Here is a 23612-nt window from a genome sequence, read left to right on the forward strand (position 1 = left end):
ATTTGGAAAACAGTTGGGTTATTATAAAATTGATTAATTGAAAAAATGTTCTGAAACCCCAGGGACAACGGGTGAGCTCCCGGCCAGACCTAGTCTCTACTAGGCCTCTACATAGCAGATTTACACACAGTTGTGGGCTCAACTGATCACTGGGATGCTCCCAACACAAATTTAAATTATCTTACATTTGCTTAACTTAGGAATCTGAAGGTGTGCAGGCTAGACTCTCACATAGCAGTTTGATCACAGCCCCTCTACTAGACCAGCATCCACCTTATAATTGATAATGGCTTCCTTTCAGGAAATAGCAAACCTAACCCTCAACCAGGCTGAAATCAAGGTGTATCGCACAGATGAAGCAGCATCTATTTATTCTTTGATTGAACAAGTACGCACATTCAGTAAGTCAAAGGGCACAACTACCCAGATGTTGAAGCAACTCGAATACACAAAGCGAAAAGAAGTAAATCAACGCCTTCACGCGACAACACTAATAGAGTACCACAAAGTAAAAAGAATACCAAGAGGATTACGTATTGCCCTTAAACCAATGCTGTTTAAATTCAACAAGGCATTCATCATAAAATGGCAAGCGATCTTGAACAAATGTTCGCTGGACCTTATACTGTTGATTATCGAGGAACTCTCACAGATACTCAATGATTTAAAAGAAGATATTTACAAACTTCAACAAGAATTATCTAAGAATGTCCCACAGGAGGATTGGACAAAGATATTGGAAGACAATACTAGACTGGACGTTCACGCAAAGGAGGTACACGACCGTAAGATTCGTAAATTTTGTAGAGATACGATAGATTATAAATTAGACGAGTCTACACATGGGCGGAAGCCTATGCACAAAGAAGATTCACCAGTAAAACTCCAAAAAACACTTCATCAGAGGAAAGTGTGGTGCAAGACGAAGACCTTTCACTACAAAGGGCACCACCGCCGACCCTGGTAAGCACTGCATTACATGAAGCAACAGTGGCTGGTACATCACAAAACATACAACCGTCTTTTTTAGCAGAGAGTCAAGCAGCAGTCCACCCACCAGATCAGACCACAGAGACAAGAACAGACGCACCCGCAGGGGACAAGGTCACAAAAAAAGCCACAGAAACGGGGCGACCACAAGTTACAAAAAAAGTGACTTAGTAGTTAACATATCTAAAAGGAAGCCAACACCTGATGAAGAAAGAGTACTAAATAAGGGGACCTCTTTTGTTCCCACGTATGTGTCAAATGGTTTAGAAACAGAGATTGCCCTTTTCAAATTTCTACGGAAATTACGATTGAAATGGTTCTTTTCTACCACAATGATGAATGGGACTACAAGACAACTGGAAAAATTCAAGCCTAAAAGTAAATTTATGTCCCCCATCTCACATAAAATATTGGATAATTTCGAAACCCTTGTGAAAAAAGACTTGGAGGCCATTAAGTATGAAACACCTAAGAAACAGAATTTATCCAAGAAAGAAAAGAGAATTTTGAATGACCTGAAACAAGATACTACTATCACATTTCAACCGGCGGACAAGGGTGGTGCGCTAGCAATGATGGACACTTCATTTTATGACCGTAAAGTCGATGAGCATGTCTTGGATGCTGAAACGTACATACAACTTGACCACGATCCTACAAACGAATTCAGCAAATTACTGGACGAAATCATCAACAAGGCGGAGAACACAGGAATCATCAACATCAACACGGGTAAATACCTCAGAACAAGCACACTGCAAGTGCCACTTATATATATGTTGCCTAAAATACACAAGAGCATCAGAGATCCACCGTTTAGACCCATCGTGGCAGGATGTGGTTCTATTCATGAACCTATAGGTCGTTTCATTGACCACTACTTGCAACCACTTGTCCAAGCTTGGGACACATACTTAAAAGACACAACGGACTGTTTAATGAAATTAGCAGAAGTTAACGACCTCATTGAAGAAACCACACTGTTGTGCACCATTGATGTGGTTGCACTTTACACATCTATAGCACACACAGAGGGCCTAGAAGCCATAGAATGGAGACTGCTACAATCAGACCTTGATCAACAACTAGGGATTTTTTTACTAGAACTTTTGCATTTTTCTTTATACCATAGCTATTTTACCTGGAAATCTAAGTTCTTTCTCCAAAGAACTGGAACATCTATGGGTTTTTCGGGGGCGCCGGCATACGCGAATACCTTCATGGCGTACTTTGAACAACAATTCATCTTATCCAACACCAGGTGGACGGAGAACTTGGTGTTATTTTTACGATTTATTGATGATATTCTGATAATCTGGCGAGGCACCAAGTGCGAGTTGGAAGAACGAATCAAAGAACTCAATGATTGCAACCCCAGGATACAATTTACCCATAACATTCAGGACCGCAAGATACAATTTCTAGACATTGAAATCAGTAAATCACCAGGAGGAATTACAACTACTGTCTTTCGCAAACCTACGGATGTAAATAATGCGTTACACTATACGAGCGCACACCCTAAAAACTTGAAAGACCATCTACCTACTTCTCAATGGATTAGAATTAAACGGATCTCATCTGATCCAACCAACTGCAATCTTTTGATCGAAGAACAAGTAGAAAAAAACATTGCCAGAGGTTATCCCACAGACATACTTGAAGCTTCAGTCCAGAAAGTTTCTATGATGGATAGAAAAACTCTATTGAAGAAAACAGAAAAATCTCCCCATGAACGCATAGTTTTTGTAATTAAACATTCCACACAATCGCAGAGAATAAAACAGATTCTCAGGAAACGTTGGGAAATGATAGCCAATGAACCAGATTTTGCTAACTTATTCAAAAACTTTCCCATCATAGCACATACCAGACCGAAAAACATCAGGGAAATACTCAAGAACCCACGTCAAAGCAAAACTACCAACTACAAAGGCATGAGGAAATGTCATAACTGTGGGCAATGCAACAACGTGATGGTGAGCAAAGTGTACGCGCACCCTCACACTGGCAAAGACATTCAATTGAAACAATGCAGACTAACACCACAGGGGCAATTTATGCCATACTTTGCCCATGTGGACTCACCTATGTGGGAAGAACTTCCCGAAAAATCAAGACTCGCATTATCGAGCATAAAAGCACTATACGAAATGGGTCCACTACATCATGCTTAGCGACACATTGGATAAAGTCAACTCACACCATACCACAACTTAGATTTACTGTACTAGAAGTGGTTGAGAAACACACGGGTATATATCACAATACAGCACTAGCTCGGAGAGAGACATTCTGGATAAACAAACTGGGTACACTGACACCGGGAGGGCTTAATGACCAGTACGAGATGGTGTGTTTCCTATGATATTAACACAGCAACAGAATATCTCTCGCAATCTTTTTGGGTTGTTGTCATAGTGTATATATATATAAGAACCAGGTTGTTTGTTAAAAAATTCTTCAATCAGTATTTGAGTTTACACTTAATACAACCCTTTTGTACAGGATTGACACTAATGTTCCTTCACGTTTCACTCTTCATCCATTTCACTCTTTCACTGTATTTTCTATCTAGATCGTTTCTTCCCTCATTCTTGGACTCATATTTTACCCTATATACATCAGGTGCAGGTCTATCCTACACCCCTTATTCACACGGCCACCGACTCTTTAGTTACACCTCACACGCATTTTCACATTTAACACACGTTCCACAATTAACCCACTCTACAGCATAGCATCTTCGGATTTTTATTATAGTTTTATTTATTTTTATCTCATATTTCATTTTTATGCCACGATTTTCGAGGCATTTAGTCAGTTACTATCATAACGCATAGGCACCCCGAGGTCTCTGTACATCCCGTTATTTAAAGAGAATAGTTCCGGACCGGATGTTTACACCGGAAGTAATTGGGAGGACAGAGGTCGAGGTACGCGAATGCAGCAAGGTAGGCTCCTCTGCCTTCATTGCGATCGGTTTGAATACCCGAGTAATATACCACCCAAGGATGGGTAGTTTACCCATTTTTTCATGTTTTCACTCTTCAGCTGGCAACATAGTTCCAGAAAATCTAATCAAGAGCATTGGGACACGATAACTCGCGTAGAGACGTCCGTTAATTGGGTAAGCCGGCAACTGCAGCTTCTTTGATATCAAGTCTCGCTCTTGTATTTTTAACCGTTTAACCGAGCCTTCACTTTTTTACATATTTTTTACAGATTATATTTACACCGGTGCCCCGACACGATTTTCGTGCGGACATTTGTACTAGTCAGGTAGATACAGTCTACATTATAAACACCAGGGCTTATTAATGGTCACCTATAGGGACACCTAGGGTTCTGACATGACTTTTAATTAGGACTTTTCTCACGATAGGTGGGTGTTAGTTCTTTCTTTATCACATGCACTTACCATATAATCCGTGACTCACGTTTATGTTACACATACATATATCTTTTGTTCGTTAGCACTTCTATCCAATGGAAATCAGTGTTAATTCTACTTCATATGATGATGTACACAATATTGTGAAAAGTGGGAATACATTATTATTATTACTTTTGCAGTGCCCAGAAACGGAACTGATGTGAATGGTACAAATAACCAAGTCTGGATTCGCTTCTATATTTGTATTCCCCTGAAGAAGGGTCGGACATGACCCGAAATGCATTGGGAAATGTTATTTTTTCTGTTCATTAATTGATTGTTGTGTAATGGCATACAACAGAATTATTTGATTTCAAAGTGAACTTTTGTTTGAATGACTTTACGCATTTATACAATATGCTTGAATTTGAATATATGGAGCATTACTAAAAAAGTTTAATCATTGAAAACAATTGTGATCTTATTTTATTTTGAAAACAGTTGGGTTATTATAAAATTGATTAATTGAAAAAATGTTCTGAAACCCCAGGGACAAAGGGTAGTAGAGGCCAGACCTAGTCTCTACTAGGCCTCTACATAGCATATTATCACAATTGCACAGAGAAGATTGCTAGCAAACTTAAGTGCATGTCCCCTTACGAAAGGTGCCTTTTGCAAGATTTTTTATTTTATTTTTTTAATTACAGCTACAGCTCAGGGATTAAACTAATCTAAATACATCAATGGCACAAGACAAGTTTACATATCATTTCACAGCTTCCACATTGAGAGGATTGCCATCACAACCGCAATGGGAAATGTAACATTAAGATGTACTTGAAGTTATATTGTGGTAAGATAATAAACACTCGTGCATTACACTGTAATATTACAAGTGGTTGTCTTTACTTACTTGTATAGAGTTATGAAGTCATTACAATGAGCCCTTACCTTGCATTCTACAACACTTTGATCGGATTCACAGGTAACGTAAATCTCATCGACTGCTCTTCTGAGATTGTCGAAAAGAAAGGCCCAATATCGAGCTCTTAGATCAACTTTTCGAGGATGTCTCGTTTTGGTTGGACTCTTATCAAGATTTTTATCTCCAACAGATGCTGACATTATTTTGAGATCAAGTGTGGTGTTCTGTAAAAAAAGAAAAACTACTAGCATACAACGTTCAATCTTAGTTTATACAATAAATGTTTATTTTTCCACAAACGTGTCAAAGACATAATTTTAAAAAAAGGACACTGTTCCATTGCAAACTCACCAAATACTGTGTTCCTTAAACAAAGAATCTTGTATTTGCTATCTAAATACCACAGCCAACGGTTGCAGATTCATCTACTGTATGCATGCTGTGTTATCTGGTATAACACGCCCTGATTTTAACTTTGAGCTTCAAAACGAAATATTTCTAAGCATCCCAAAGGTGGTGTATTAGCATATGGTGACTTCGATGTGATCATGGTTAATTAGTCTCACTTATTACGTTAAGGCAACTGTGTTGTGATAGTATTTCCATTATGCAAGGTAAATTTTTTTCCCAGATGAACAGTGAAGAAAGGATAAATTACTTACCTGTAATCCTAGTCTCTTCCAGGGGTATCCTCATCAAAGCCATAAGCACTGTATACACACATATATATATATATATATATATATATATATATATATATATATATATATATATACATATACATATACACACACACACATACACACACACACACACACATATATATATATATATATATATATATACACACATATATATACATACACACATATTACCTACTGGCGGTCGCCAGTAGGTAGTTATAGTTTGGATTTTTTTCAATGCAAAATCTCAACATTCTATTGGGAATAACTTTGGCGCCGGTTGAGGAATCTGCCTGAAAATTTCCTCAAATTTGCCTCTCAGCGCTTCGGTCCTTCCCTGAAAGTTTGGGGGGGATTCGTCAAGCGGGGGCCAAGATAAAAGGGGGGTCCCAAAACGTGTTTTTCCCATGTTAATTTCCATAGGGCGGTCAACCTCACTTTTAGCCCGAACGGCTGAATGGATTTCCACCAAACCTGGCAAAATTGTAGGGACTGGTAGCCCGATGTGCCTTTGCTATGTCTCAAGATATATGCTTCAGTGGTTTTTACGAAAATTAACTTTGAAAAAATATATATTGGGCTACATTGGGCAATATATATGTTAGAGCCCAAATGTAGCCCAATGTAGCCCAATGTAGCCCAAAGATGGCCACCAGAGACAAAAAAAAACAAATGTAGCCCAAATATCAGCCAGATGTAGCCCAACTATAGCCCAATGACAGAATGTCCCAGTGTGTTCTAAAGAACAACTAGAGCGCTAACAGTCTTACTTATGACAAAAGTATGGCACACCTGAAGTCATCTTGATTGGAATAAAGTGTTAACACTTAAAACATTTAATTTGCAAAGGAACAAAATGAGGGGGTTCATTTTGCCATAGAAATTATGATTAGTGTTTAAGAAAGAAAAATTAGGGCACATTTTGAGTGACTTCTCAAATCCTCATATTTCATTAAAAAAATTCTGATATGGGGGGGAGGAGCCAAGCTCGCGACCTTGATGGCCGCGTCGTAGCTCGGCTCCGTCAACCTTCTCGCCTGTTCTATTAATCCTGTGCCTTATCCTGCCCCGAGAAGACGTATTCGATGGAATATGGAAACATGACGGATTGCTGATACTTACCATCTGCTCCGGATGCTCCTGGGTGCGGCGGATCCTGAGCTGTGCCCTTGTTCGCTTCGGAGCCTGCGAGGCGGGCGGGCCTGGACTTGCCTGCGGCTCCCGACCGGAGCGAAGTTCCTGTGCCGGCCCATGAGCCGGAGGCGCCGGCTGCCCTCAATGTTTTGGTGGCCCGCTTCCCTGCATCGATGGTGAGGTTGACTGTCCCCGGCTGGCTTCGTTGAACCCCGCTGGCAACCGGATCGGGGCTGGAGTCTGCAGCGGCCTCGCCGTGCCGACAAGATGGTGGCCAGCGCTCTATATCTCAGACCCGTCGTTGACGGGAACACTGGCCTGTCGCACGGCGCATTTGCTGAATACTGTAGGGGTGATCCTACGATTGGCGACGTCCTCGCTGCCTTGAGTTCCTGGCGTGAGTCCATGATATCGAATGCCGCTGGGCCGGATGACGATTTTCTTGACGGGCTCGCTGAGCCGCCCCCCACGTGTGTGGACCAACCGCTGAACTGTTCTGCATGGACCTTCCCGGAGGTTGATGAGACTACGGCCGTCGCTCACTTGGAGGTTTGGACGCCCGTTGCTCTGCTTCGTCGGGAGCGCTTCCCTGGAATGGAGATAATGGAGGAACTCCGGCCGGGATCCGTCCGGGCCTGCCTTGCCGTGACTCCCGGCGATTGCTCGCCTCGCCCTGCTGAGCCGGGATCAGATGTTTGTCCTAGCGGGGCGAGTGCCCCTTCTCGGTCAGCGGGGCGGTGCTTGTGCTGCCTGCTGTTGCTGTCGCTTTTTCTTGCTGGTCAGATCCGAGGCCGCCATGACTGGTGCCGTGACTCGTGGCCTGGAGTTCTTGCGTTTCACTACTGGCCCGTCCTCTTCTGGTTTACTGTACACTCCGTGTCTATGGCCCTGGACAGAAGGGGACAGGGTTGAGATAACTTGCATCGGCGGACTACTACTTGTGTAATGGATAAATGGCGTGCTTTCGATTGTACAAGTATAATCGCTTCCTCTCCATGCTCCTGGTATTTGACTTTGAAGTGACTTCCTCTTCTCGTGGGTTTTAACTGTGCTCAGGTGGGTGGTGGGAGCAGATCGTTTTGATTGTATGTCTCCTCTCCCATTAGTTCTTAGTTCTTTTTTCTCCCTTCCCCTTTCTTCTTTTTGTCTATATGGTTCCTTCTTACTCTCTGACTCTTCTATATTTCGGGTTTCGATTAGGGCGACAGGCACGCTGCTGGAGGGGTAGGCCGTAGCCTTCTGCAGGGGTGCAGGGTGGTGTGGGTGGGGTAGGGTCTGTTTTTTCTGTTTTTTCCTTTCTTACTTGGTTTTATGGCTCTTATGTATCTCTTTTCTTGGACGCCACACCTGCATGTATGCCTCCTGAGGTTTTTACCAGTATAGCACATATGGTCTTAATGCTATTGCTGTTGCCCGCGCATTTCTGTATCCTGTTTACCTTGCTTCCATGGGCGAGGCTCTTTCTTTGGGTGCGGGGTCCGACATGGGGCGTATGCTGTGGTGCCGCGTTCTTTCTTCCCTGTTTTTGCATCTTTTTCCTTGATATCCTTCTTTCTTCTCCCCCCCTCACCCTCCCTTTTTTGGGTTGATTTAGCGGATGGGGCCTTCTATGTTGTGATTCTGACTTACTACGTTGTGCTGGTGCGTACTTTCGTGGTAGCGGATGGGCGGTTGGCAGTGGTGGGAATTGTTTGCAGTTATGGGACTTGAGCTTGCTTTATTTCACTGTAGCTGCTATTTCTAAACCTCGCTGTGTCTTGTATTACTGCTCGCCAACGGCCCGTCACGGACTTTCGGATCTCAATACTTGCAATATTCCTGCTATACACCCCATCATATTATAAAATTAACCTTCCTCCATCCTACTCATGGCCAAAGCAGAACCCTTATGGAACAGGAGCCTCACCAAGGTGAAAATCATTGCCCTCTTTATTAAGCAACAGCCTGCCAGCAGGTTAAGTTCGTAGAAACTTCATATTAAAAGTAGAACGCCACACGCGTTTCAGGAATAGGTTCCTTTCTTCAGTGGCGTGTTTGGCAAGTGTCAGCAGCAGGCGCTTCAAGGAGAGCACTCGGTATAACATCCCCTGCTAAGGTGGGCGTGGCTATAAGCCTTCTGGGTGATGTAGTCCTCTTCCAGTGAAACCGCTGTGGGCGCGCCTGCACGCCAGCACCAAAAGTCAGCCCTGTTGGTAGAAGTGGCAATTGAACCACCTGCCCCGCTTGTGTGCTGTGGCCAAGGGCTGCGGAGCTGGAATCTTCTGCATGACCCCTCGCTCCACCTTTGCTCCGAGAATGGAAACACCAGGTCGGTGCCTCCCTGGATCCGCTGGGGCGATAGGCTCCCTTCCGCGACCGGGACGGCCGCTACATATCCAGCCAAAGCAGAACCCTTATGGAACAGGAGCCTCACGAAGGTGAAAATCATTGCCCTCTTTATTAAGCAACAGCCTGCCAGCAGGTAAGTTCGTAGAAACTTCATATTAAAAGTAGAACGCCAGACGCGTTTCAGGAATAGGTTCCTTTCTTCAGTGGCGTGTTTGGCAAGTGTCAGCAGCAGGCGCTTCAAGGAGAGCACTCGGTATAACATCCCCTGCTAAGGTGGGCGTTGCTATAAGCCTTCTGGGCGATGTAGTCCTCTTCCAGTGAAACCGCTGTGGGCGCGCCTGCACGCCAGCACCAAAAGTCAGCTTTGTTGGTAGAAGTGACAATTGAACCACCTGCCCCGCTTTGTGTGCTGTGGCCAAGGGCTGCGGGGCTGGAATCTTCTGCATGACCCCTCGCTCCACCTTAGCAGGGGATGTTATACCGAGTGCTCTCCTTGAAGCGCCTGCTGCTGACACTTGCCAAACACGCCACTGAAGAAAGGAACCTATTCCTGAAACGCGTCTGGCGTTCTACTTTTAATATGAAGTTTCTACGAACTTAACCTGCTGGCAGGCTGTTGCTTAATAAAGAGGGCAATGATTTTCACCTTCGTGAGGCTCCTGTTCCATAAGGGTTCTGCTTTGGCTGGAGATATATATATATATATATATATATTTTATTTTTTTTCACTGAAAAAAACATAGGTTTCACACCAGTTATAGTTAGGAATTAGCATTTAAAAAACCTATTAAATTCACTGAAAAAACCATAGGTTTCACACCAGTTATAGTTAGGTGGAAATTCTACTCGCATAAAACCATTGAAATTCCCAGGTTATAGTTAGTTGGACTCACTATAACTTGCGCGTGCAATGCACTGCTGATGACGTCACATATTACATCACTCATGACATGGTCAGTGACATCACTCATGACATCACTGATGACATCTCAAATGACATCACTGATGACATCACACAGTGAATATGTATCTTTCTTAAAAATAAATATTTTTTATATATGTATATCTAAAGGTTGATGGAAGAATAAATGGGTAAATAAATGTCTAAATTGATGTTTTTTTGTGTAAAATTGATTGGTTAACTGACTTATTAAATGTATCTTAGTGAATACATATATTAGCGAGTAATGTTTAAATATTTAAATATCTGTAACTGTGTCTCACTTTGTGTATAAGTGGCTGCATGGGTTGGTGAGTAGCTACATGAGTGTATATGGGTTATTAGTTGTTTTTTTGAGTATCAGTATCAGTGTCTGTATGGTTCGGTGGGGGATATTACTTCGAGCACAGATGCATGAATGAGTGACTCACTATTTGTATGTATTTTGAAGACAGCATGTGTGCAAGACTGTATGGGTGGATGATTGTGTGTATGGGTGGGTTAGTGAGTATGTGTTTTTATAATTGATTGTTTAAGAGAGTAAATATGTTTCCGTTTCTGTAGAAGTATGTGTAGTGGTGAGTATATAGCAGTATAATCAAGTAAATGTTTTTTTGCATGTGTGAATTTGTGTGTGAGTAACTCTATGGATGAGTATTAGTGTGTAACAGGATGTATAGGTGTAAGAGTACATATGATGAGTAAGTACATGCATGAGTGACTATATAGAACTGTTGGTGAATGAGTGGAAGTGTATGTAGATGTTGGAATTACCTAATAAGTTGTTGTAATTGGTATTGGTTTCTCCTTTTTTAAGAAAATGTTAGTTTCTATTTTTGAATGTGTGTGTCAAAGGTTATTTTATGCTGATAGGAGGTCTGCCACTTTGTCACAAGGATGTTGTCATCAGTGATGTCATTTGAGATGTCATCAGTGATGTCATGAGTGATGTCACTGACCATGTCATGAGTGATGTAATATGTGACGTCATCAGCAGTGCATTGCATGCACAAGTTATAGTGAGTCCAACTAACTATAACGTGGGAATTTCAATGGTTTTATGCGAGTAAAATTTACACGTAACTGGAGTGAAACCTATGGTTTTTTCAGTGAATATATTTGCGCCGCTTGGAGTCAAGGTATATTATACTCCTTAACTCCAAGATCCCATTCGGCCTGAATGCGGACGAAGCCTTAAGTGTCCACTTATAACCAAGATACTAGAATACATCTATTGTATATCCTCCTCTTCCCGAGTACCATTCGTGAAACATCTGCAGTTCATCTACTACTTAATTCACGGGTCACCCAGGGGCACAATCTAAGCACATTTTAAACATTTAATATGTCCGAGTACATAGCACTTATCACCATATTTTACACCTCACGTTTCACATGCAGCCACTTTGCCTCATGTACCTCCCGTCCACTCACTCTACTTAGAGAGACACCTTTTGGATGGTCATCGTAAAAAACACACGCGCTAGTAATATACAAAGCCTAAACTCTAGACGTGACACATTCTATAATACCAAACACGCTACTGACTACAAACCATTAACAGTGAATTATGCGCAAGCCAGTAACAAGTGTTTTTTTCGCTGTCAATATCGTACAAGTAGTTATGCCCACTCGGGCAACACTACATATTACTCTGGCGCATAACCACGAGCGGCAGCAATGGGCATGTATATACGGTTAAACACACTGCAGCCTAAACGCGCGCATTACTTACTGCGGTAATTTCAGTCTGTGACACGACGCAGCTAACCGGGTTGGTGAGCACGCTCAAACAAACATGCTGTCACGTTGGGAGGTTACATACTAAGTTAACACAGGCAAACCATAGGGCCTACCAAAACGGGACCTTTTATGAGGAACATCCATGGCAAGCACACGGGGAACCAGTAGCAAAGTGTGCTAACCAATATATATATATATTTTTTTTTTCTCTCACGAGAATCTTATGCATTGTCATTTACCTTAAATGTTAGCTGTGAATATTAACATGCTACATGACAAATAAGGTTACCAATATTATTTTTTACACATGTTTTGGTGATTTTTGAATTTAAATCATGTTTAAAATAAAATATATTCTGAAATACAACGTGTCAAATGTGCAAAAACTGAAGAAAGACCTTTCTAACACACAGGTGAGCCTCAATGTAACCATGGCAACATCTGGTTTAAACTTGTATGTTAATTAATAGACACGCCCATGACTCTTTTCTTGTATATATGTAGAAACGAAATGTAAATGCAGATGTAGTGAACAAGGCGGCAACGCCGAAACGCGTCTAAGCAGATACTGATCGAATAAATCGAGTTTGGATTCAGATTCATGGTGTCAGCGCCTTCTTCAAAATGTACAAGTTTGGCAAGACTGGATATATATATATATATATATATATATATATATATATATATACACACATATATATATACACACACACACACACACATATATATATATATACACACACACACACACACACACACTCCCACACACACAGCTATATATATACACACACACACATATGGAATATGCTACTTACCAGTATGCATCTGTTCTTGGCATGTAGGGCTGCTGACATTTATATCTGTGCATATCAAAGCTAACTGGGGTGACAAAGCATCTGTCACCCCAGTTAGCTTTCCTTGTGCGTTGGACGTTGAGCAGATGAGCCAAAGATGAGTGAAGGGTCCTAGAGTTTTCAAGAGGACGGAGAGCATCTTTGAGAAACTGCGGGCCAGAGTCGTTGATGGCTTTGTAAGTAATGCACAGTGCCTTAAATTTTGTACGGCTCTTGACAGGAAGCCAGTGAAGCTGTCGAATGTATGGAGTGATGGAGGTGAACTTGGGTATGCCCAGTAAGATCCTGGCTGAGGCGTTCTGCACTAGCTGAAGCCTGTTGAGAATTTTTTCCTGTGCATTAAGGAGGGCATTACAGTAGTCCGTTCTGGCGAAAACGAGGGTACTGATCAGAGTTTTACCAGCTGAAGTGGGAAGGTAGGGGAGAAGCTTCTTGATCGTCTTTAAAGTAAAGTAGGAGGTGGAGACTACCGAGTTGACGTGGTGGTGGAAGAGCAGTCTGTCATCAAACACGACTCCAAGGTTACGAACCATAGTGACGGGTTCTGGTGGAGGTCCCATCTCATTGGGCCACCAGTGGGGGGACCAGGCAGGTTCAAGTTTCCCAAATGTCATTACCTCCGTCTTTTCAGAGTTTAATTTTAGACAGTTGGAAGACATCCAAGAGCTGATGGCAAGCACAGGGTTTACTAGACCCAAGACAGGCTGTGTTGGATGGGGACTGTTGACTAACCCACCTGTCTGAGATTCCAGTCGGAAGGAGGGGTGGGGCTTTCCTTCACATGACCTGGGCATACACAAGAGTAGCCCCGTTCTGGAAGGGGTTTTTGGAATGTCTTGGGAAAGTGTATGTATGGATGCTGCCTCAGGAAAGCAAGTTAGTTCTCCTCCACACAATGAAGGAACTGCAAGCCGACAAGTGTTTGGGGCTGGTCATAGTGAAAAGGGATATCGTTAGGGCCTGGAAATATAGTGACTCCCCCACAGTTAGAACTATGGAAACAGGGGCTGGATCGCAGTAGGAGTTTGGAAATTCCTGTATATAAGGCCGGATGTTCTCTCCTTAAAAATAAAATATGGGCATCACAGTGCCAATATCGGGGCATCACACTTCAGAGACTGGAGAAACCTTGGTGCCCTCTGGTGGAGGAAATTCGGTCCTATGCGGAAGGGAGCTCAATATAAATATCAAAAGTCAGGACTGAGGACAATGGGGTCGTGCTTCTGCTGCTGAGAGGGTTTGCCACAGGCTTGGATGCAGGCATACCTCACTACCATACAATATTAATTGTGGGGCTCAGATTATCAGGTCATTGATGTTTTGTGCGATTTTTTGAGTGCGATGTTGTATGGTTAACACAAAGTTCAAAAGATTTGGTCTTAAACTGCAGATTTCCATTTTTTTCCGAAATCTCAATTTTTTTTTAAAGCTGAGACAGAGTTGACAGCGAGAGGTCACCGAGTTGAAAATATAATGGAAACTGTTGCTTACTTCAGAAATGAAATACTTACTTTAATTTTTTTAAGAGAGGAGACAATGTTGACCTCATTAATGCTACCTGGAGCATGAGCTACTTGTGTCTGTAATTCATAATTAGCTTGTAAGTACCCAATGTTTGCACTAAATAAGACGTTAGTTAGAGGTGGGCAAAGGCTGCTTTTGTTTCTATAAATTATACTTCGCGTAAAAAAAAAAAAAAAATCAGTACCTCAATGGCTCGGTTTTCCAGATTCATTTCGTAAAATGTCGGAAGTGCACAAGGTCCATTCAGGCCGCGTAAAAGCTGCACAGACCATGAAGAATTAAAGAAAACCAAGCACGGGTCTCTCATAAGATCATACAAAGGTCAGGGCAGTAACAGTGCCATTTTAAATCAATTTACTTAAAAATAGTTCAGAAAAATGCTTGCGAAAGTAACCCTACCTGCAGAGAATGTAGTGGCGGAGCTATGTGCTAATGGAAAGGTTGGAGGTATCCCCAGGCACCTGCCCGTTTAGACACTGTTCATCTGGAAGTGTCACCTCTTAGAAAACACTACTCAAGGGAAGGGGAGCCAGTCATGAAGAAGGAATGAAGGCTTGCCTTACTCTCGGGGCTTCATCCTCCATTAGCTACTTGCTAAGAGTGTGACAGGCTTGGAGTCACACCGGGTGTGGTTTAACAAACAGTTCAGCCTACCCCTGCTCACACTTTAAACGACATAACTGCAGAAGGAGGCGGAAGACTACAATTCTGGTTATAATGAAACTAGAACTTCCTCCAAGTGTATTGAGGGTCTATTTCCGCAGCAGATGGGTGAAAGCAGCGACTGCTCGTTGCTCAGTGCACAACCAGAATTCACAGCAACCGTTTGTTGGTACATTTACGAATTTGGGGTTGCTAATATGATTCTGCCCCTTTGTCTATACTATGCCGATTTGAAGGCACAAGGGGCAGGACTTGGTAATAATGTAGTATCCGTGCGCCATATAGCATAGATTATATAAACATAGGCTATAGGAGGCAAGGGAAATGGATCTCAGTGGACAATTATCGGTTGACAACCATAATTTAGGTACGATTGAACCTTCGCTAGGTTGGTCCACAGTCCCACTACATCTGCTGCACTGATGATAGTTAGACCACCATATCCGCATTCTCGGATTCATGCTTCCATGGGACAATTGGGCTGATTTGCTTTGTTTTTTAATCTATACTACTATTATAAAGAGAGAACAGAAACCTTTTTGGCAAGGTAAACTCGGGAACCACAGCACCAATCCACACACCCATTACAACATACCCATTACAACATTGTTGTAATCCTCAGGGTGTGTAGATAGACACAGGCTGCATAACATTTAAAAAAAGTAAATTAAAAAATTTAACTTTAAAAACAAAGTAGTCCCCTAAAAGTAGCGCCGGCGGCGACGGAGCGCTGGCTATGACCTAGCGATGTACGCAACGTGCGTGATGACGACAGGCGGGGAGGAGCGGTGACGAGCAGCGAGGAGTGGCGATGAAGTCCGGAGCGCGGGGAAGAGCGGTGGCTCAGGTAAGGCAAAGGCGAGGCGGAAGGCGATCTGGGCAATGTCAGGGCGGGCGGGGTAAGGCAAAGGCAAAGGCGAGGCGGGAGGCAGGTGGGAGGCGGTCTGGGCAATGTCGGGGCGGGCGGGGGCCAGGGCGGGAGTGCACCCAAGCCTGAAATGTTGCCCCCAGCCCCCTTCTGCCCCGGGCAACGCTGCCGCAATTCGAAAATGCTGCCCCCAGCCCCCTTATGCCCCAGGCAACGCTGGGGCGGGCTGCTAGTAGATCTGAAAGTAGTACATTCAACTCCAAATTATTGTATTCTAATTGTTGCTAAGCGTGCTGCCACCCACAAGGTAGCTCATCGCCTGCCGGTGGAATGACAGTGGGAGACCTTAGAGAACTAAGGGCCAGATGTAGGTAGACAGATATCGATTGCAAATGCAGAAATTCACAGAATTTCCACGTTTGTGATTGCAAATAACCCATGTGAAATGTAGAGACAGAAAAAACGAATCGCTAAAAATAAAGGAAATCAGTTAGCGAGTCTTTATTTAGCAATTATGCCACACCGACTCACGATTTCGCGAGTCGCTAAATAAGGAACTACAATATAAAGTTGCAAACCAATGTACATAAAATCGCAAATTAACACGGACTCAAAGCAGGTGGTAACCAGGTGCTCAGCATATAAACAGCCCCAGAATGCATCTGTGTGAACACAATGGCGGCCCTCTGTCATTGCAAGGCGTATGCAAGCTGCAGGACTGAGGATCTGGAGACAACAGGAACGCGTATACAGATTGCGCATCACCCTATTCCAACTCACATAGGCAGAAATCCATGAGAGGTACAGGCTTCACCCCACCACCATCCTAGACCTGATACGTGACCTGCAGCCAATCCTGGAGCACCAGACACCAAGGGCGCACGCAATACCACCACATGTACAGGTCCTTTGTTGCCTGCACCTTCTTGCATCAGGTAGTTACCAGGGAGTCATAGCTGTGGCAGGTGGTGTATCACAGAGTTGATTGTCACACTTATTCAACACATTCCTGGATGCCATGATGCAAAGAATGCACCACTACATCCGGTTCCCTAGCACACAGAAGGAACTGCATAAGACAGACAGATTTTTATCAAAAGGCCCAGTTCCCACATGTCATAAGGTGCAATGATGGGACACATATTCCAATCTGCCCCCCCCCCAACCCTCTGCTACTGAGCACATATATCGGAACCGCAAATCAACACATTCAATCAATGTACAGGTAATTTATGATGCGTCTCACATCATCACCGATATTGTAGCAACATTTCCAGGGAGCACGCATGACTCCTACATCTTCAGGAACAGTGGGATCTATACACGTCTTGCTGGTGGTGAATTTGGAGAATGATACCGGCTAGGTAAATCAATGTGAAACACCCTGATGTATACCTTGAATATATCTGTTGCTGACTGTGAATTATGTTTCTTCCTTTACCACTTAGGTGACAGCGCATATGCGGTGCGGTCATTTATCCTGACTCCATACCTCAACCCATCTACCCCAAGTGAGAGGAGATTTAACCCTTGCCTGCTGATGAGGCACAGTGGAGCTGTGCTCATGACGAGCTGGGCTCATCATAAAGGCCGCGCCACTCACCCGTCCGGCGAATTCCACACCTGTGCGGATGTTTTACAGGAGTGGGCGGAGTCATGACGAGCCCAGCTCGGCACGAGCACCGCTGCACTGTGCCTCATGACGAGCTGGAATTGTCATGAGCACTGCAGCGCAGTGCGCGGCCCCCCTGACCCTAGCACAAGAGGGGAATTCCCCCCGGCTTAAGACGTTAATGTGGCGCATGAATCAAGGTGGAATGTGATGGAGCGTTCATTTGGACTCCTGAAAAGCAGGTTCCGCTGCCTGCACAAAAGTGGAGGAGCACGGCAGTACCGCCCTCTGATCTACTGCAAGATAATAGCAACATGTGCCATGCTACATAACCTGGCCACAAAGAAGGGAACACCCGTGGGACTCACTGAATCAAAGGACGATGATGAGGAATGTCCACAGCCACTGCACAGCGCAGCAGGTGTCGCAGTAGCTGCCAGATGGGAGACACAGACGGGCTGAGATCACACACAACTAATTCTGAGTAAGTAATGAAACAAAGCGAGTAATTGCAAATGTGTAATAGGAATTCACACCGCAACACCATATTGGCCCCTCAGTGCCTCAACAATCCCAGCATGGCATGAATACACTGCATGCTCATGGTCTTCCCTTATAATTTGATTACATGGGTTACCTCACCCATCTCCCAATGTCAGCTGAAGCATGGCTTCATTTCCTGTGCCCACGCACAGCACTGCTCCGCTCACTCTGCACACTGCCCTCCCTTGAGGACTGTCCTGCGGGCTGGACCGTGCCTTGCACTGCGCCTCCTGAACTCTGCTATTGGTGGAGTGATGCTGCTGCAGCTTGTTACCTCTTCACTTTCACCACCATCCCCAGACCCTGTGGCAGCGATGTGTGCTGTCTGGAGCTCTTCCGACACAGTGGTGACAGTGACCAACCCCCTAGCCACATCACGGCTGCAGTGGGCCATCTACAACTGTATGGCCACTGAGCGTCTGCTGAGGACAGAGGTGGCATTATATAGCCGGTTCACCGCCTTTCTATACCCTTCCATGCGCTGTTTCTCTCTGCACCTTGCCCCACGTTCAATGTCCATTTTGCTGCACAACAGCCTTACAGCATCGGCTATGTCCCGCAGGTTCGCCTGTGGATACAGAATGTCAATTTACTGACTTGCCTGGCGGCACTTCTATTAAAATACATGTTTGCCATTCAAACTGACAGTCTCCAGCTTGCTTATTTACTGATGTGGGTCACATGCACTTGGGTTCATTGGAATAACTGGTATGCTATCTGTTAATTAGGACTACATCTCCCAAGATGCATTGTTGGTTGTTAGCCAGCAGCAGCACTGAGGATCTGAAAACAGGTGGCGGAACATCCACTACGCCACTACCAACACCCCTGGAGGTCATGGTGGAATCCACCCTGCAGACGGAGAGCATCATTGGCATTGGAGAAGCGGACAGCTCAGCCAGAGGAAACAGACAAGGTAAGAAGCATGCACAGCATGCTGTCCCCCCTCCCGATCCCCAATAAGCTAGTATGAATCCCGCTGTAGTCCATGATTTGCTAACAACCAGCAATGTATCTTGATAGATGTAGTCCTAATTAACACATAGCATACCAGTTATCCAATGAACCCAAGTGCATGTGACCCACATCAGTAAATAAGCAAGCTGGAAACTATCAGTTTGAATGGCAAACATGTAATTTAATGGAACACAAGTGCCGCCAGGCAAGTCAGTAAATTGACATTCTGTATCCACAGGCGAACCTGCGCCCCCGACTGCTGAGAGGGCGACAGAAGAGGCACCTAGGGAACACAACACTCAGGATGAGGGCCCGACACCTACAGATGTCATGCCACCACCATCAACACCACCAAGACGCAGGAGGTATACAGTGGGTAGCCTTCAGGAGGTGGAGGGTCCAGAGGAGGAGAGCACGGGAGCCCCACAGACCATGCAGGACGAGCAGGACAGACTCCAGGGACACAGTCACCCATGGAGCGTTGCCACACAAGTGCCTGACGACGCAGACCAAGAGCACACAGTCCAAATGCACAGGGAGAAGATTCCAGTGTATTTGCTGGTCTGGAGGGAAACATGTTGAAGGTGCAGCGGCTGCAAGGTAAAACAATGCTGTCAATGCAACACCAGATGGTGTACATGAACAGACATATGAGGGACATGAAGGAGGGCATAAATGCTCTAAATACCACTGTTGAAGAGGGCATGCGGGACATGGCCAATGCTGTAAGGCTGCTGTGCAGCAAAATGGACACTGAACGTGGGGCAAGGCGCAGGGAGAAACAGCGCATGGAAGGGTATACAAAGGCGGTGAACTGGCTATGCAATGCCACCACTGTCCTCAGCAGACGCTCAGTGCCCATGCAGTTGGAGATGGCCCACTGCAGCCGTGATATGGCTAAGGGGTTGGTTACTGTCACCACTGCATTGGAAGAGCTCCAGACAACGGATGTATGGCGTTACAACGCATAATTTTACATCGCATACCATTAAGACGCGATTTTTACAACGCAGGATCCATTACAATGCATGCCTTTACAACGCATGTCATTACATAGCAGATGCTATTACAACGCATGCCATTACAACGTAAGTATAGGAAAGTATATCTTTTTTTAAAAAATGTAATTCATTTAATATAATTATTTTAATTTAATTAATTTAATTTAATTAATTTTAAATTTGAAATTAATTTAATTAACTTTAAATTAATTTTATTTAATTAATTTTATTCTATAAATGTAATTTAATTAATTTTAGAAATGTAATTAATTTCATTAATTTAATTTAAATTATAAAATTTTAATAATTTAATTAATTTAAAAATTGTAATTAAAATAATTTAATTCATTTAATTTTATATAATTAATTAAATTTAATTATAAAATTGTAATTAATTTAATTAATTTAAAAATTGTAAATAATATAATTTAATTAATTTAATTTATTTAACGTGTTTTTTTTAAAAAAACTGAACCCTAAAAATACCCCTGTACCCCTTAACCCAAACCTAGCCCTGAACCCTAAAAATACCCCTGTACCCCAAAACACAAACCTAGCCCTGAACCCTAAAAATACCCCTGTACCCCATAACCCAAACCTAGCCCTGAACTCTAAAAATACCCCTGTACCCCAAACCTAGCCCTGAACCCTAAATATACCCCTGTACCCCATAACCCAAACCTAGCCCTGAACCCTAAAAATACCCCTGTACCCCATAACCCAAACCTAGCCCTGAACCCTAAAAATACCCCTGTACCCCAAAACCCAAACCTAGCCCTGAACCCTAAAAATACCCCTGTACCCCAAAACCCAAACCTAGCCCTGAACCCTAAAAATACCCCTGTACCCCAAAACCCAAACCTAGCCCTGAACCCTAAAAATACCCCTGTACCCCATAACCCAAACCTAGCCCTGAACCCTAAAAATACCCCTGTACCCCAAAACCCAAACCTAGCCCTGAACCCTAAACCCTAAAAATACCCCTGTACCACAAAACCCAAACCTAGCCCTGAACCCTAAAAATACCCCTGTACCCCATAACCCAAACCTAGCCCTGAACCCTAAAAATACCCAAACTCCCCAAAACATACCTCAGTACCCCAAAACATATACTCCTATACACACTTATTTTTTTTAATTACTTAAATAAATATATTTAATTTATTTTTTATAAATACATAACTTAATATATTTTTTATTTAAAAATTAATTAAATTAATTAAATAATGTTAAATAAAATTATATACTTACTTATACTTACGTTGTAATGGCATGCGTAGTAATAGCATCTGCAATGCAATGTCATGCGTTGTAAAGGCATGCATTGTAATGGATCCTGCGTTGTAAAAGTTGCGATGTAATAGTAGTGCGTTGTAAAAGTTGCGTTGTAACGGTGCAACACCCCAGACAACACATATTGCTGCCACAGGGTCTGGGGATGCTGGTGAAAGTGAGGAGGTAACAAGCCGCAGCAGCATATCTCCACCAATAGAGTCTAGGAGGTGCAGTGCAAGGCATGGTCCAGCCCGCAGGGCAGTCCTCTAGGGAGGGCAGTGTCCAGAGTGTGCGAGCAGTGCTGTGCGTGGGCACAGGAAATGAAGCCATGCTTCAGCTGACATTGGGAGATGGGTGAGGTAACCCATGTAACCAAATTATAAGGGATGACAATGAGCATGCATTGTAACAATGCCATGCTAGGATTGTTGAGGCACTGAGGGGCCAATATGGTGCAGCGGTGTGAATTCCTATTGAATGACGTACGGTCAATATAACACTGTTACACATTTGCAATTACTCGCTTTGTCTCATTACTTACTCAGAAATAGTTGCGTGTGATCACAGCCCGTCTGTGTCTCCAATCTGGAATGCTACGACACCTGCTGCGCGGTGCAGTGGCTGTGGACATTGCTCATAATCATCCTCTGATTCAGTGAGTTTCAAGGGTGCTCCCTTCTTTGTGGCCAGGTTATGTAGCATGGCACATATTGCTGTTATCTTGCAGCAGATCAGTGGGCGGCACTGCTGTGCACCTCCACTTTTGTGTAGGCAGTAGAACCTACTTTTCAGGGGTCCAAATGTACGCTCCACCACATTCCGCGATGATTTATGTGCCACATTAAATCTCCTCTCACTTGGGGTAGAAGGGTTGAGGTATGGAGGCAGGATAAATGACTGCATATGCAGGTCACCTAAGTGGTAAAGGAAGAAACATCATTCACAGTCAGCAACAGATACATTCAAGGTATACATCAGGGTGTGTCACATTGATTTACCTAGCAGATATCGTTGTCCAAATTCACCCCCAGCAAGACGTGTATAGATCCCACTGTTCCTGAAGATGTAGGAGTCATGCGTGCTCCCTGGAAACGTTGCTACAATATCGGTGATGATGTGAGACGCATCATCAATAACCTGTATGTTGATTGAATGTGTTGATTTGCGGTTCTGATATATGTCCTCAGTAGCAGAGGGGGGGTAGATTGGAAAATGTGTCCCATCGATGCACCCTATGACGTGGGACCTGGGCCTTCTGATAAAAATCCATCTGTGTTATGCAGTTCCGTCTGTGTGTTGGGGAACCGGATGTAGTGGTGCATTTTTTGCATCATGGCATCTAGGAATGTGTTGAAGAAGCGTGACAGGCAACTCTGTGAGACACCACCAGCCAAAGCTATGACCCCCTGGTAACTACCTAATGCAAGTAGGTGCAGGCAACAAAGGACTTGTACATGTGGTGGTATTGTGTGCGCCCTTGGCGTCTGGTGCTCCAGGATTGGGTGCAGGTCACATATCAAGTCTAGGATGGTGGTAGGGTGAAGCCTGTACCTCTCATGGATTTCCGCCTCTGTGAGTTAAATAGTATGATACGCAATCTGTATACGATTTCCCGTTGTTTCCAGATCCTCAGTGCTGCTGCTTGCATCCGCATCCGCCTTGCAATGACAGAGGGGCCACCATTGTGTTCACGCAGATGCATTCTGTGTCTGTTTATATGCAGTGCACCTGGTTACCACCTGCTTTGAGTCATTGTTAATTTGCGACTCCAAATTAACGATCTTTCAAAAAAATCGCTATTTGGTGTACATTGGTTTGCGACTTTATATTGAGATTCCTTATTTAGCGACTCGCAAAATAGTGAGTCAGTGTGGCATATACGCTAAATAAAGACTCGCTGTTTTCCTCTATTTTTAGCGATTCTTTATTTAGCGATTCGTTTTTTCTGTCTCTAAATTTCACATGGGTTATTTGCAATTGCAAACGTGTAAATTCTGCAAATTTCTGCATTTGTGATCACTATTTGTATACCTACATCTGGCCCTATATTAGTACACTGGCAATAATACCTAGGTTTGTTTCTCAATTTGTGATACAACAATCTACAGATTACTCTTCATAAGAGCACTCACAGATTACACACTACGGATAAGGTTTATATAAGACTAGCAGCCCGCCCCAGCGTTGCCCGGGGCA

The 23612-nt window shown here is 43.6% G+C and overlaps 1 protein-coding gene across 2 annotated transcripts in view; it reads right to left on the bottom strand.

Annotated features, from left to right (window-relative positions):
- Positions 1–23612, bottom strand: part of SCAPER (S-phase cyclin A associated protein in the ER) — a 3157511-nt gene that overhangs the window by 2869636 nt on the left and 264263 nt on the right. For both annotated transcript variants that reach the window (XM_086959426.1, XM_086959427.1), the window contains exon 5: positions 5318–5515. In XM_086959426.1, the coding sequence (XP_086815552.1) occupies positions 5318–5515 (198 nt within the window). The remainder of the gene's footprint in view (positions 1–5317; positions 5516–23612) is intronic.

This window comes from Lissotriton vulgaris, chromosome 2_2 (genome assembly GCF_964263255.1).
Source record: "Lissotriton vulgaris chromosome 2_2, aLisVul1.2, whole genome shotgun sequence".
Lineage (NCBI taxonomy): Eukaryota > Metazoa > Chordata > Amphibia > Caudata > Salamandridae > Lissotriton > Lissotriton vulgaris.